Source organism: Oculina patagonica, chromosome 1 (genome assembly GCF_052425735.1).
Source record: "Oculina patagonica isolate OP01 chromosome 1, crgOcupat, whole genome shotgun sequence".
NCBI lineage: Eukaryota > Metazoa > Cnidaria > Anthozoa > Scleractinia > Oculinidae > Oculina > Oculina patagonica.
Window position 1 is genome coordinate 48,061,454 of NC_135758.1, and position 17,340 is coordinate 48,078,793.

General features: G+C 36.7%; 1 protein-coding gene and 1 pseudogene across 1 annotated transcript; both read right to left on the reverse strand.

Annotated features, from left to right (window-relative positions):
* Positions 1 to 7,199: 7,199 nt before the first annotated feature.
* Positions 7,200 to 8,108, reverse strand: LOC144651090 (octopamine receptor beta-2R-like; annotated as a pseudogene).
* A 4,744-nt stretch (positions 8,109 to 12,852) lies between these two features.
* LOC144651096 (octopamine receptor beta-2R-like) lies at positions 12,853 to 14,260 on the reverse strand. The gene has a single exon (XM_078510981.1). It carries the CDS (start codon positions 14,221 to 14,223, stop codon positions 13,336 to 13,338), a length of 888 nt encoding a protein of 295 aa, XP_078367107.1. The 5' UTR covers positions 14,224 to 14,260; the 3' UTR covers positions 12,853 to 13,335.
* Between the last annotated feature and the right edge of the window lie 3,080 nt (positions 14,261 to 17,340).

A 17,340-nucleotide genomic window follows, 5' to 3' on the forward strand; every position in this document is an offset into this window, starting at 1 on the left:
TAATACATGTATAATTGTTTAAAGGTAAAGGATGGTAGTATAAAGTCCCTTATCATCAACGGCAAGGATATCGAGGTGGTGTCCAGCGTCAAGCTTCTTGGTTTAAACATTTCAAAAGATCTCAAATGAAACTGTCGCGTGTAGGAAATCTCCGGCAAAGTCTCGGCAAGGCTCTACTTTCTCAAGCAGTTGAAGAGGGCGAGCGTTGCAACGAAAAAACTCGTGACATTTTACACCACATGTATCCGACCAGTCATAGAATACGCTTCCCCAGTTTTCTACAATTAATAATAATAATAATAATAATAATAATAATAATAATAATAATGATAATAATAATAATAATAATTAAAGATTGAAGCGCACCCAGGATTAGACATACTAGTTATGCAACGCTTTCGAGTGGTGTACTATGGAATATCCCACAAGTCACTTGTATTTTCTCGGTATACACACGAGCCTTTAGGCGAGTGTGTATACAAGTAACTATTTTATACCATGCCATAGAAAATACGCTTACTAAATTTCGTCGAGAATACCATCGCAGCGCACGATGGGAAGATTGAATACCGTCGAATATACAACGGCTTTCCTGTATTCTGATTGGCTGTATTTTCTATGGCATGGTATAAATAATAAAAACAAACGTTCACTGGCTAAAAATATTAATATTATTATACTACTTTGGAATCTCATTTAGGCGATTGACCAGTCCCGCTTTTCTGATTCATTGTGACAATTAGCACTAAGTAGAAAGCCCGTCACTTACTCTACAAGATGACATAATTTTTGTTGGTTGTGACGTCATATGACGTCACGTGACGTCATTAGAGCCGCCATCTTGGATCCGCCATCTTGGATCATCTTAGAAAGTCACAAAATAACGGAAATTGATGCAAAATCAAGCCAGAATGTTCATGAAATGTAAAAATAAACAAATCGTTCAATTCTGTTAAAAAAATTGGAAAATAAAGAAACATGTTAAAAATGACGATTTTTGGCCAGACCTGCTTGTAATTATGACGTTGACATAGCAACGTTTAATATCATGGGCAGATGATTGACATATCAAAATGTCCGCAAGGGATGAATGAACAGCTACTGAAAGTTTCAGCATTGTAGAGGAAATCCTCTTTTCAAAATTTTGGAAAAACCTTACGAGGGGTCTCCTTAGCAGGATTAAGTATAGACATTTTTTTATTTGGCTGTTTACAACTAACAAATCTTATGTTTATAGTTAAAATTGAATATATAGCGAAAACGACCGAGAAATAAGCTTTTTACGCAAAATCAAACATTTCGGGTATTCAGGACAAATTTATTTGTTCGCTTGACTTGGAAACTTGAGACTTTTATCCTACCATCTTTTCCCTTTAATAATCTGATAGTTATGCAATATACATAATTCCAGTTCCCAACTGGAAAAAGAAAAAAAAATTTTGTTTAGTTGTTGGCCAGTCGCTTTATAATTCATTGTGAATTAGCAGAAAGCGTATAACTACGTTTTGACCCAGAGAGTGAAAGCAAGTTGTGCGTGATTCGTGAATTGGCCGAAATTGGTCGCGTTATTACGTTACATCCTCCGATTAAACAAAGATCAGCCTGCTTGCTTTTCGTCTTTAAGGCGTAAATTATCTGCATTTTTGTACTTTAATCATCCTTGTTCGTTTTTGGTTTATTTTCACCTCTTCGGTTCTTTTTTTCCCTAGTGAATTGAACTGTTTTTTTTTTAGGTTTCAATCGATTTCAAGGCAATTATAACACGGTTCCTTTTGTGTGCAATGAAACTAAGACAATATAATGTTCATATTATTATTATTATTATTATTATTATTATTATTATTATTATTATTATTATTATTATTATTATTATATTTCAATAAACAAAATTCAAACTCAAACAAAATGATGTGGATGCGACTTGTGACAAATCTGCATGAGTCTAAAACTAAAACATTACGTAGTTTTTGATTGACATTTTTATGCCTTTGTGTTGGTTTTCTGATCTCTTTGGCCAATCAAATCGCATTAAGCCACCTTTTATGGAGTTGTTTTGGAAATGCAGCTTTTTCTCTATATCTTCTCTAGTTGACTGTCAGAATGGTCAAGCTATTCTAAAAACTGAAATTAACTTCCGCGGTACAGTAGAAACACAACAAGTCGGTATAATGATCATAAAAGATAACAAACACATGAGTTATTTAACAATTATTCCATGAGCCCGCGTTAGATACGAGGTGGTAAATAGCCAACGAGGCACGAAGCGCCGAGTTGGCTATAACGACTCGTATCCAACAAGGGCGAATGGAATAATTGTTTTATTAAATTCTTCTCAAGTTTAAATCGACTGGACATTTCATTTTGATGTAAACGAAGTGATAGTATGAGGAGGCGCGAAAATTTCTGGCGCAGTGTTCACATCTTGAGTTGAATGAAACATACGAGGAAAGCGAGCGAGAGAGTTTTCTTCCCAATATTTTCCTCTAACAATCCCCTTTAAAGTCGTCTAAATATCCTGGAAATTGTGACAACAGTTAAGATTACGAGAAGATCCAAAGCAAAAGCTTTTCTGGAAACTACAAGTCTTGTGCAATCAATCAATTACATGGTTTGCGGTCATTGAAAATTGACACAAAGCTACAACGAATATAAAATCCGTAACACAGTAGAAACAAGCCGATAACAACTGCCATTATTTTGATCGCGGATTTCTCCTGAGGTTTGAACAAAACGCGATAGTTGAAACGTAACTGTTGTGCTGTGATGCGGGCAGCACGATCGTGCTTACAAACAACATGTTACATGGATGCAAAGTAGGATATCAAAATTAAACATGGTAGACACTCGAATACTGCCGTTGCTTAGCCCGGTTTCCGTAGCATTGCGCGGCTAGGAATATTTCTACTCCCCCCTGATTGGGATGCTAGTCCATCGCAGGGTACTCCTCCCAGCATTATGTCGCCGGTACCCATTTATACACCTTGGTGGAGAGAGGCACTATGAGAGTAAACTGTCTTGCCCAATAACACAACACAGTGACCCCGGCTAGTGTTCGAACCCGGACCGCTTGATCCGGAGTCTGGCGCACAAACCATTAGGCCACATAGTTTGATGCATGTAGGTTATTATCTTTCCAAAAACCATTAATAGTGCGGAATTTGATGCTCCTCGCATTCCTAACCTTCCTAACCTAACCTTTTTATACATCCGGGATATTGTTTACAACAACGGCTACTGATGGTCGAGCTAGGAAGAATCAGTTCAAACCCTCATGAGAGTAGAACCAAGCGGCAAAAAAAAAAAATCATCAAATAAACAGGTTCTATATTCAATAGAACCTGTTTATTTGATGATTTTTTTTTTTGCCACTTGGTTTAGCAAGCGATTAGGACTTTCTGTGATTTGTTAGTGAGAAGCAATTCGATTTGCATTTGCGTTGTTTTCCGGTCCCGAATTGACATGAACCATGTGCGAATCGTGTCGCTGAGTCATTAATTATTTGGTTATTTTAATCCCGAATTCCTTGAAAATAAAGCGATCGTCGATGCACAACGCTTTTTGATAGTTCATTTTAGACCATGCATGGGTTTAGAAAGTTTCAGTTCAGCTCTCGCGCTGGCACTTTTTAGGTTTGTTTTCATTAGATGTTTTTTCATGTTGTAAACAATTTAATTAAATTCAGTAAAATTCATGATGTAAAAAAAAAATGCCATAAATGCACTCTTCTAGCTTGGTTCGAAAAGACATAAATTAGAGCAATTAACGTTGAACTTGAGCTTAAACTAGCCCTCATTTACCAAGATATGGCTTCAGAACTAAGATTGTATCAAAAGTGTTTAGACACGTTTATTAAATCAAGACAGATATTTTTCGCTTGTTCAAGCAAACGTTCACGGCTTTTGCTATTTTCAAATTATAACTATACACCGTACACTGCACTGCATTGCATTGCTCTGAGTAGAAAGCCCTTAGCTCACTTCACAAAATGACATATGTTTTGTTAGCTCTGACGTCATATGACTTCATTAGAGCCGCCATCTTGGATTTCACCATTTTCTTAGCAAGTCAGAAAAAGACAGCAAACAACTGAAATTGATACAAAAGAAAGGCAGAATGTTTATGGAATGTAAGATTAAACAAATCGTACAGTTTTGTTTTAACAGATTGGAAAAATAAAGAAAAAATTCAAAAATAACGATTTTTGGCAAGATATTCTTGTAATTATGACGTTGCCATGACATTGGCACATAGTTGACGTATCGATATTCTGCAAGGGATGAATGAACAGCTACTGAAAAATTCAACATGTACATCAAAAAGTAAATCCCCTTGTTAAAATAAGGAAAGAACCTCAAGGGGCGGGGGCATCCAGCCCTCCCTTCCCCGGCCCATACATATGCAATGAATACGTGCATGTGTATGTAGCTCACTGTGTGTTGCAATATCATCATCATCATCATCATCATCATACATGTTTAATCAAATTCTTATATACAAATAATATACGTATATTCGAAAAGGGAGTTTAGAGCTTACCCGTATTGATAAAACTCCCCTAAAAATACAAATATACTAAAAAAGAAAAAAATTACAATAAAAACTATTAAAAACATCGAAAGGTTTAAAAATGTATTTGAAAAGTTACAATTTTGAAGATGATCTGGGCATGAGTCTTGATTTAAAGAGCGCGAGACTTCCCTCTTCGTCAATGTTCTTAGGCACAACACAGAACACACAGTCAGCTTAATAAACACTATACTAGAATGCTAAGAGCACAAAATAATTATTAATTACTATAGTGATAAAACGAAATAGAACAAAACAGCCTTACCTACTTAGTATCTTTCAAAATATATATCTTTTTTTCCTTTTCTGGAGAGGATAGTTTCAAATTTTAGGATAAATGGACTTATATTTGCCTTCCATTGGTAACAAAATTTGTCACAGAGCTGTAATCAATATGCTTAAACGTCATTGGTCTGTTGAGAAAAAATTGACCAAATTATCTTCAAGGTGGCCTGGTTCGAGTAGTCGCACTTTAAAAAGCGTCCAATAAAATTTATTTAAAGGCTGTCTGAAAATAACTCAGTGAGGAACACTAAAATTAGATTTTTGGTTCTTTGAAGAGAACCGTTCCTGCTAATGATTGCTATTTTCCGCCTTAGGTGTAATAAAAGAGAAAATAAAAGCGTTTTCTAAAATAAAAAGCCTGTAAATCAATTAATCATGTGATTCGTTGTGTCTATACGAAAAATATGGCGATATGCACGGTCTGCTCTCCTAAAGCAGCACCCACTAAAGAGAAAATAATAAAAGAACTGGTATTTCCAACGCTAATCAAGTTTATCAGGAATATAGACGTAGAACACGCTTGCGGCTTCAGCTGTGGAAAAGGTGACCCCAGTGCTTCAATTGTTAACCTTCACCATCATTAAACTAAAGTACAGCTAGGATTTCAGAATAGTTTGGCCATTCTGAAAGGCTGTAGAAAAAAAGGCATATGCAAAGAAACATCAGGGTGCGCTTGATGGCATTTGATTAGTCAAGAAGTTGGAAAGACCGACCAAATTACATTAAAATTTCATTTAAAAACTGCATCAATTGGCTATATCTCACGTTCTAGGCTAATTACACGGAATGTTTTAAAACACTAGACATACACCTGCATTTCTTAGCTTTAACAAGACTCATTTCTCAGTCTGTTTTATAATATAGTGAAAGCCATTAATATTAACGCTTTTTTCCTTGTTTGAAAATCAACAACATAAATACTTTCCACTTTAACGTATAATCGAAAATAAGTAAATACAACTAAATACAATAACTAAAATGGCCTCTTATTTAGCATGAAATGCTTGCGCCTATGTTTTCCGTTGTGCTTGGCAGGGGCGGATCCAGGATTTTTCAAAGGGGGGTGGCTGTTGACAAACATTTTTGTTTACTATCTTGTTTAAGCCCCTATTTTTATGGAGGAGGGGGGGGGGTTATCAGGCTTTAAGACAGGATTTTTAAAGTGGGAGTCCAAATTATTTTGTGCCAAATTATTATGGGCCGCAGACTTCAGGGGGGTCGGGGGGTATGCTCCCCCCGGAAATTTTTGAAAAAGTTGAAGCCTCTTAAACGTGATTTCTGAGTAGCTTTAAACATCTTTCAATTAAGCTATTAAACCGCTGTTTTCCTTGATAATTTGACAAAACTATCCTTTCTTCAACTTACCTTGTTTAACATTGAATTATATTTGGGACAGAAACTCTAGTTCTTTAAGAACAGTGATTGAAATTTGAAGTTGAATTTACGAACTTACACGAAAGAACAGATGTGCGTTGTTTTGTTCACCCACGAGCGTGGAATTTTTTAGCCCTGGCAAAGTGGCCTGGAGACGACTTGGAGAGTCAATGCTTTGCTTGTGAAATCGCTTTGTTCAATTTTGATTCATGCAAAGAAAACAGTAAGAAAACTGACTAAAAGGGTGCAAATGCTAAACATATTAACACTTTTTTTACCTTACCCAGTGTCATTGTCCTTATTTTCTATTTTTTTGTGTTCATTTTCATTTTTCTTGTGGATCAAGGGGGGTGGCTAGCCACCCAATCCACCCCCCCCTGGATCCGCCCCTGCTTGGGTCTCCGGTGAAAAACAGGCTTTACCAGCTGTTGAGGAAGTAGAAAAGAGGAACAAAAACCATACGAACCACGGAGCGTAATAGGAGACGCGAAGTGAATTAATACACGAAACAATTTACATACCTTGTATGGAGTTGTTTTGCAAAAGCAGCTTCTTCTTCAATATCTGCTATAGTTTATTGCTGGCAGCATGAACAAGCTATTCAGAAAACTAATATCAGTTAACAAGCACGGCACTGCGGAATCATAAAGAGTCAGTATAATGATCATAAAAAATAACAGGCAAGGCATTTTATCATCTATTGGCTAGCTGAAACAAGATTCGTTCAACAAAGCAACTAACTCAAGCACCATCCATATTTTAAAACACGCATTTATTTTCCTTTTTCATTAAGACAGAAAATATTATACAAATCCTTGTCATGGCGGCTTAGACTCATTTCAACCGTTTCTTTCTAAGTTAATTTCGAAGACAGCCTTAAAGACGAATTACGCATAATTCTCTAAAAATCTTGTAAAATCGCTGTTTAACAAGTAACAGTTCTAACGAACTAGAAAATACTCTTTTTACGAAGTCTAGCTTTGTAGAGTGAAACAATTGTCTTCATTAACAGGATGAACTTTGTTTCGCTGTTTTACGACGACACAACAAATACGTCTCTTAATTTCCTTCTTTATGTCCCTCTTGTAAAAAGCGTAAGCTACAGGATTAATGGTGGAGTTTAAAACTAGAAGAGGTATTTTATATTGCTCGTCATTGCATGGTTTGCGGCCATTGAAAAAGAATACAAACGTACAGCGAATGTAAAATCCGTAACACAGTAGAAACAAGCCAATAACAATTGCCATTATTTTGATCGCGGATTTCTCCTGAGGTTTGAACAAAACGCGATGGTTTAAACGTAACTGGTTTCTGTGATGCGGGCAGCTCGACTGTGCTTACAAACAACATGTAACATGGATGCAAAGAAGAATATCAAAATTAAACATGGTAGTAACTCGAAAACTGTCAAAGACATCCAAGAGAGAAGAGACGTCTTAAAAATGTACCAGGCAAGTGCAGAAACCATTCTTAAGAGAACTGGTATTCCCCAAGATAAGGAAACCATTTGAATAACACGGCGTCGCGTCATAAAAGTCAAATATTTTAAAGGCTTGACAACAGCAATGTACCGATCCAGTACTAAACTGCACAAGTTCGTCACGGACGCGTACCCGAACAGTAACCTTACAGAAGTAACCCAGTACCAGTGAGAGTGTGGGTTGCAACCAGTTACCATCTTACAGAAGAACATGGAAGGAACAACGCTCATCCCGACGCAGATATCCGCCACCGCGAGTGAAACGACAAACGCGTTGGTTTTGGTGCGAAGCTGGCGTTTTCTGCAAACAAGGAAGATAATAAATCCATTTCCAGTTATGGTCAGGATGGAAAGAGACAAGCCAAGAATCCAAAACCAGGCTTCCATTTTCCGGCTGGAAGGTGTTTTACTATACTTGCTTATCACCGAGAAATTTCAAAACACTGATATGAAAATTATCATTTACGAATATATTTAAAAGACATCTGTCATCTTATTTAATTGATATTAAAGGTTGCTCTCTTGACGATGTAAAATAAGCCAATTATAGCACGTGGTTAAAAACCTGAATCATTAAGTCTTCCCACGGTATTGGTGACATCCAATATTCCTTTGCTTTTTGACCGAAACAGTTAAGAATAAACTCCTAGGCTCGTTGAGCGAACCCGTAAATTATTGCAATCAAATTATATAAATTTGCAGTAAATAGCAGAAATCAGTCGAATTTTCAGCAAGCCAATATCATAATGCACAGCCCGAGTGTGACTGCTTATGAATAATTATTTGTTAAAAAAAGGAAAGAAAAAACATCTTCAGTATGGGTTGCAGTCAAGGACAGGAGATATTTAATGGAGTTTTCTCTCGTTTGATGTAGGTTATTCTCTTTCCAAAAAATCATCAAGAGTGGGGAATTTGACGCTCCGTGCAGCCCTAATCTGACTGGGCCATCAAAATTGGTGATACTTCTTTCAGACTACTTTTAAGTCTGATGTCATCCTAAGGCTAACTAAGGCTAATTAACTGTAATTAACAGCGTTAGTGTGATCGCAAAGTCGACCGCACGCACTAATATAACAAGTCTGACGTCATATAACTAGAACAAGTCTAACGAGAACTTACTGTAGTAAGCGGCGTTGATGTGACACAGCCAATATGACATTGATAATGACAATGATAATGACAATAATCATTGCGGCTATTTTTGTGTTCATCGCATGTTTTCAAGTTTTGACACGAGTATGTTAATTTTTTTTTTCGCTTCGTTATGTAATTTTTGGTTTTACGGTCCTTTTTAGATTGATAGTTTATTAATACAACTTCGCAACCCAAAGGTTGTTGTATAACTTAAATTTTAGTTTATTGTATTTTATTGTATTTTCTTATTTCCTTCGCTTTATCAATAATTTTTTTTGGTTGAAATTTATTGCGGGCCCAAGAGAGGCCCGCAACCCTAATCTTGACAGTGACCAGCGGATTGCGTATTACGCGTGCGCGCCACGATTTTAAAGGCTATCTGCAAACCGGAAGTTGAAAATTTTGTTCTTCCACTAAGAGCGATCGGAATGCAAAAAATGTGTCAATCACGACAGTTTGTCGTAACACCGGAAGAGAAAATCTGTTCTCCAAGAACGATTTTCACATAAGATCTAGGCTTCTGTCACATGGAAGATTGCAAACATTACAATTTGCAGACTTGTTTTACGGGTGTTGCTTTTGCGAAAATTTGCTCTGATTGTATCACGCATAAGCCACGGCAAAGCGAATGATTCCAACAACGGTTATTCTCGAGAAATTCGTTATAACACTGACAACGTAGCGAGTTTATCGACCGAGGAAAATCACATCTCAATTCACACCGCGTGCTCGACTACAGTTCACTAAACAGTCAATCCGACAAAAAACAACTCTGACTGGTTCGCGGCCGGTTAGCGGCAATTAAGCGTGATTTATCATTAATCGCGCCACGTTAAACATATATAGCGAGTTTACCGACTGAGAAAAATCACATCTCAATTCACACCGCGTGTTCGATTACACTTCCCAAAACGATAAAAACATGCATTCCTTGCGTTACGCGTTACACGGGATAATTGTCTTTTGTCCATTTAATCATTCATCGACACTGCCATCTAAAATTGCGCACTTTCGTACCAGTACCTTTTCTAAGTGCGTCAAGGCCCGCACTTTCTAACCTGTGGTTACCACTAGTATGTAACCTTTTCTTAGTAATTTACATTCACTCGCTTGAAAGTTAAAACAATTGTTGGACTCAGTGAAGTTACGTTGTCATGTATTAAGTTATTGAAGGACCTAGAATGGAAAGATACCCGTCAAGAATTAAATCAAGCTTCCATTTTCCGGAGGGTGGTTTGCTTGCTGCTTGCTTATCTTTTGTTGATCAAACGAAAACATAAACAAAATCTTTCACGGAGTATTTTTAAAGTTTTGAACAAGGTAAGGTGACCTCCTTTGAGGTTGCCGTAGAAAATAATTTTGTCGTCACAGAGGTCTCAATCTATTAATCAGAAAAACTTAAACGAATGTGTGCTAAAAGTTACTCTTTAGCATTATTGGTGTAGTATGCGCAAGACAGGAATGCCTAAACCATTACGAGACAATTACGGTAGATGATCACATGATTGAAAACCTAAATCATTAACCTTCAGATCGGTATACGTGATGAATAACTCTTTGTTTATTGACTCGAGCAGTTTAGATTATTAATTCTGAAAATGGGATTTAACCAGCAACATTTACTTTAAAATGCTGTTCAATAATAAACGGACTTTTTGATATGTCAATTGTGTGCTCATGATTTTTGATTTTTTCTCAAATTTTTCCAGTTTCCTTTAACAAAATTGCAAAATTCGTATGATTTTACTTTCCATTATATTTTGGCTTGATTTTTGTTATCTTCTGACTTTCTTCGAAAAATGTGAAATCCAAGACGGCGGAACTAATGACATTATATGACGTCATAGCCTATACAAATTAGCCATCTTGTAGAGCAATCTAAGGGCTTTCTACCCAATAGGCGATTTCACACTAGAAGAAGGACAAATCGTCCGCGATTTCGACGCCAACAAAATATTTGTTAGCAGACTAACAGCATTGACGTAAAAAGAGATCGGCCTCTTTGCTTTTTTTATATCTCGTGGCGTCAATTATCTTTCGGTACCTTCACTTTTGCAACTAAACCATTCTTGTTTCATCTTCAGTTTCTTTTTCACTCTTTGGTGCTTTTCTACCTTAGAGTATACTTTTTTTCGAGGTGTCATTCTATTTCAGGGTAATTTTCACACAGTTACCTTGACGTGCAAAAAAAAAAAAAAACAAGGAAGCAAACGCTTAAGATTAATATGTGTTTTCTCCCAAGTAATAACTTCCAAACCATTTAGCAAATTCTCTCTCACAATCTTCCAGATGTCTTAGACAAACACAACGGTTAAATCCTTTTATATTGTTTTTATTTTTTATGAAAAAAAAAACGAATTCGAGCACAAATGAAATGGTCTGAGAGATGAGCCTTGTTAAAGCTAAATGTGTAGGTGTCAAAGGTTCTAAAACATTCCGTGTATTCTGTCGATATTTGCACTTTTGCAATTAAACCATTTCCTGTTCCATTTTCAGTTTGTTATCACTCATTGGAGATTTCTGTTTTTCTTTCGCCCACGCGCTCGACGAAAAGAAAGCTGCGAAAGGATAGGGTCTGCTGGTTAACAGACTAAAAACACATACTTATCTAAACTAAGACATGTCTCCTCCGCAGCCTTTATTTTTGGAAGGAGACTGACCGGCCTGTTTGCTTTTCATCTTTAGAGCGGTTTTCACTTGAGTGTCGAAAGTAAATTGCGTTTGCTTTGGTTTTGAATTACTACGCTCAGTGATTGGCTTAAAAATCTCGCGCCACTTTCTCAGCCAATCAGAACTAAAACCAAAACCAATCGTGACTAGCTCGCGCACGTTTTCCCGCGCTTCGTGCCAGCTACATGTATTTGCTTCGAGTTTTGATTGGTTCACTGGATTGTCTGTGTCCTTTGTGATTGGCCAGAGTAATTACTTTGGTTTTGGTTTTACGACACTCAATTGAAAACTGCTCTAATGACGCAAGTTATTATTGTTGATTTTCAAACCAGAAATAAAACGTAAACGAGTAAGATATGTATTCCCCCAAAAAACAACTTTCAAAACCTTTAAACAATTTTCACTTACATTCATCCAGCTGACCTAAATAGCACAACAGTAAAATTCTCTAACATTTGTTATCTATTTAAGTCAAAAAGAGGAATTCAAGAAGAAATACAGGTAAATGGTCTGGTAGAAAATAAAGGTGTCTAAAGCTTTTAAACATTCAGCGGTGTAATTAGCCCAGAACGTGCGATAGCCTTTTGATGTAGCTTTTGACTGACATTTTAATGTGTTGTGTTTGTTTTGCGATCGTCTCGACCAATCAAATGTCAATCAACCACCTTGACGTTGTTTTGCATATGGTTTCTTCTTCATATCTTTGAAGTTTGTTGTCAGAATTGCCAGGCTATTGTTAAAACTACTAACTTGCGCGATAATGTCAGTTAAATGATCTTAAAAGCTACCAAACAAAGCACGTTGATCACCATTTCTAGAACGGAAGCTGCAAGTAGGTTATTTAACAATAACACGAAAAGCTCGAGGTTTCTATAGGCTGATAAATGGCGAGGGCGAAGCCCCAAGCTAATTATAAAAAGGCCGATGGAAACCAAGCATAGCATAACCCAGAGACCAACCTATTCAACAAAAAGTTCAGTTGAAGTAGTTTATTTATAGTTTTGGTTTGTGTTTCGGCAATTCAACTTGCGCGCACTCCCAGGGCAGCATGCCGAAAATTAGACCGCGCTTGCGTAGCCAATTTTAATTAGATTGTCAGTTTCGCTAATAGCCAGTCACTTATTTATGCTTAAAGTGCATTATGTTCCTGACAAGTTTGTTTTTCGCAGGAAACGTTAGTCAGTTTTAATTATTTGCACATCACCTGGTGTCGCTTTAGGAAAACAGAACGGGCATATTGCCATATTGATCGTGCAGCCTCAACGAATAAACTGAACAGGCATTCTATTTTACAACCACGCTTTTATTTTCTCTATATTAATACAAAAGACACAAACCCTTGACACAAAACAGCCCTCTTCAAAGAACCAAAAGCCCCATTTCAGTGTTCCTAGCGGAGTTAATTTCGACAACAAGTACCTCAAAAATACATTAAGTGCATTTAAATTTTACAATGGCTCCAATTTCTTAAGTTCAGGGTTCCACCCCAAATATCGTTTAATAATTGGTTAATTATTTTTACTCAAAAACAAACGAAAATGATTTCACCGCCGCATTTTCTCTTCCTTTCAAGATCCTTTTAATTATTAATTATGTTCATAAATATTATACTCATAACAAATAACAATTCCTGTTTAATTTCGCTAGAAGATCACTCCTTGTTATAAAGTATAGCTTTCGAAAGTTAAAAATTGTCTACTTAGCAGGATTTTAAAGTTTGTTAAATTTCTCACGTTGATACAACGGGCACGTCTTTTAATTTACGCCTTTTTATTTCGTTGTTTAAAACTAATAATAAAGAACTAGAAACATAGTATTCACAAAGTCTAGCTTTCTAGAGTAAAACAATTGTCTTCATAAACAGATTCAATTTTGTTTCGCTTTTTTCCGATGACACAACTAATACATCTTTTAATTTCCTTCTTTATGTCCCTCTTGTAGAAAGCGTAAGCTACAGGATTAATGGCGGAGTTTAAAATTAAAAGAGGTATTTTATATTCCTCGTCATTACATGGTTTGCGATCATGAAAAATTCTTGCAAAACTACAACGAATATAGATTCCGTAACACAGTAAAAACAAGCCAATAACAACTGCCATAAGTTTGACTGCAGATTTCTCCTGAGGTTTGAAAAAAACGTGATGGTTGAAACGTAACTGTTGTGCTGTGATGCGGGCAGCACGATCGTGCTTACAAACAACATGTAACATGGATGCAAAGCAGAATATCAAAATTAAACATGGCAAGGACTCAAAAAATATCACAATTATCCAAAGGAAATAAGATATTTTAAAATAAAACCAGCTAAGTGCGGAAAACATTCTTAAGAGAACTTGGATTCCCCAAGACAAGGAAACCATTTGAATAACACGGCGACGCGTCATAAAAGTCAAGTATTTTAGAGGCTTGACAACAGCAATGTAGCGATCCAGTACTAAACTGCACAAGTTCGTCACGGACGTGTACCCGAACAGCCACCTTACAGTAGATATCCAGTAAGATTGTGGGTCGCAGCCGGTTGCCATCTCACAGAAAAACATTGGTGGAACAACGCTCATCCCGACACAGAAATCCGCCACTGCGAGTGAAACGATAAACGCGTTGGTTTTGGTGCGAAGCTGGCGTTTGCTGCAAACAAGGAAGATAATAAATCCATTTCCAGTTATCGTCAGGATAGAAAGAGACCAGCCAAGAATCCAAAACCAGGTTTTCATTTTCAGGCAAGAAGGCCTTTTACGTGTTAATCATCGAGAGACTTCTAAAGACTGATGTGAAAATTATCAGTTACGAAATATAATATATTTTAAAGACATCTGTTCATCTTCATTTATTTGTATTAGAACATTATCTCTTGACGTATTAAAATAGCAAATGGTTGAAAACCTGAATCATTAAGCCTTCACATCAGCATTTGTGACAAATATTTCTTTGCTCTTTGACCGAAGCAGTTTAGATTAAAAAAAGAGAGACAAATTTGAGAAACATGCATTTTTAATCGGCAACAGTCAACCTAAGTTTATCAAAAAAAGTTCCATAGCTGAAATGGAAGCAAAATGCCCATGATAAGTTGTCACTCAAGAGAGTTCTTCAATGACAATTTGTCCCTTTTTGTATGGTTTGACAAGCTTTTTCTAACCAAAACAAAACAATGCAAGCAGCATGCGCTTTGTTCAATAATTCCCAATAAAGCTTTCAAATAATAAGCCAAAACGACCGAAAAGAAGCCTTTTTCACAAAATGTAGTATTATGGCTATTCACAACAAAAATGGCGAGAATTATTTTGTTCGCCCGACTTGGAAACTTCTAAAGGAACATACAAGTGAATATGTGCGAGGTTTGTAGTGACCTTAAAGAGACTTCTAAACTACTCCCTTTTACCTTTTAATAATTGAGCATGTATAATTTTTTACCTTTTTGGAAAAGGAAAAATATAAATTTCATTAAGTGGATAAGCCAATATCCGTCATTCATTATGACAAGGCATATGACTAAGGGCCTGTTTATATGGAGGTGGGGGATCCCGGGTAGGTGAGCTAACCCACCTGTCCATATAAACTCTCATTCTTTCACGATCGCGTTTACATGATAGGTGGGGTAACCCGCCTAGGCGGGTTGCCCGGTCTGCTGGGTAGGGTAACCCTTCCAGCCGGGGTCGTGTGTTGCCATGTTAAGTGGCGATGTCCTTTAAAGCGGACCATCGCATTCCGGGTCGGAAGAAAGTTTTCCTTCAAACTTTGCCCAGTGAACTATCTTGGTTTATAAGTAAATGTAACGGCATTAGTTTTTTGAAATACGTTAAAATGTTTTTTTTCAGAGCCTATAACAGCCAAGGCGACTAAAAGGCTAAATTTTGATGGTCGCTACAACGAAAAACTGCACAAGTTGACGAGCTCGGCACACAAAAACCGCCGACCGCAATAGAAAACTATTATAATCCCATGAAAGGTGGTCCTTAAAGGGTTGTGAAAACATGTTTGTTTTAATATTTTTTTTAATTTTCAGGTTTGGAAAAATTTATGTCTCAACATCCGTCAGATCACTTTTTATAAACATGCCAATGTACCCTGACTTTGCTGGCTTTTATTTTCCAAGTCCAGACCAGACCATTCTAAATTCCACTTGAATTCTACTAAATGGATGCCAGGGAGCACAGAAATCTAAAAATACCTTGCACTTCTTACCTTCTTTCGTCACAGCGACTTCCAACTTTTCGTGTTTTAAGCGAATTTTTCATACACGTTATGCAAATGAGGTTGTAAACCGAGCAACGGTTGTTTTTAACAAAAACGGTTTAATCGTTGACTTACAGCATTGCAATTCAAAAATACAGGTCATTTCACAGAACGATCACTTGCAAACGTTTTAAGCGGTTAAAAACGGCGAATTATTCGTCCTGGAACTTTGAATTTGTTACGAATTAATTATGCAGTTTCGCTGTCTGCTAAACTTGGTCAGGTAAACTTACTAGTTGGATTGTGCATGTACTCTTAGGTTTTGCTGCTTTCTATTGTTGAGTTAACAGTTTTGTTACTTTTGGAATCTGAACGTTTTCTCAGTATGTAATAAGTTCAATTTTAACACCACACATTGAAATCTAGGATTCGTGACATTTTAATTTAATTACTGACATCAATGTTCGAAGTTAAAAAAAATAATTTATTCTGTTACCGTAGCTTAGCAGGTAGCTGAGGACGGTACTTTGTGGCCCTAATTGCCTTTCTTCCTAATGAATTTCGTTTTTAACTTCTTTGTTACATACACAGACATCAGTAAATTTTAGTATTACTCTGTGTATCAGTAAGTTATTTTAACACAAAAGCTCGCTCGTGCGAACTTAATTTTGTTTACACACATCTTATACTCGCAAACCCGTGAATATCGACGTCCAATCATCATCACACTGCTCGAGATATATTCTCCTCCGTAAAAGGAAAGAAAACGCTGCTTCATTGCAAATGAAATATTTTTCATAGAAATACTCTACTGAAAAAAATACTTTCAAGTCTGTTTCCTTGACTCAAACTTTATAGATCACTGGGGCGAGTTTTACCGTGACAAAACGGAAACTGACGTGACACAGCCAGAACTAATCGCGATCGCGTGGTTCTTTATCTATGTTCGTTCGACTTTTTTGCTTATCCATTTGGTTTTCATGTTTAGATGTGCTACCACACCTTATACAAATTTCAGTTTGCACAACTACCTCTAAGCTTATAACAAGAAACGTCTCTGATCCCTGTTGCCACTACACGGTACAACTTACTACACCTTGAAATTATATCATTCTTTTCCAAAAAAAGAAAAAAAAAAACACTTTCTCATTGCAAATAAAATACTTTTCATAGAAAATCTCTACTCAAAAAAGCACTTGTCTGTTTTCTTGACTCAAATTTAGATCAATCGGCCAAAACGGAAACTAGCGTGACACGGCCAAAAAATTATAACTAATCTGTTCAAAACTAATCGCCTGGTTCTTCGTCTAGTTTCTTTCGACTTTTTGCTTATCCATTCAGTTTTCATTTTTAGATGTGCTACCACGCCTTAAACAAATTTCAGTTTGCACAACTACCTCTAAGCTTATAACCAGGAACGTCTCTTACCCCCCTCAGGGTGGAGGGGTTACCCCCATAATGGCCTAAACAGGGAGGCTCCGTCCGAAAGGGGTACCTTTTTCATGCTTTAGGTATATAAGAGTAGGAATCTCACAAGTTTAGGTAAATGAAAGCGTAGGGATATCGGTTATTTAGGTATTTAAAAGGAGGTTCAAGTTTAAATATTTCGAACAAACGCACCTTATGGCTTGTCGGTATTTTTAAACAAATTTGGCTTC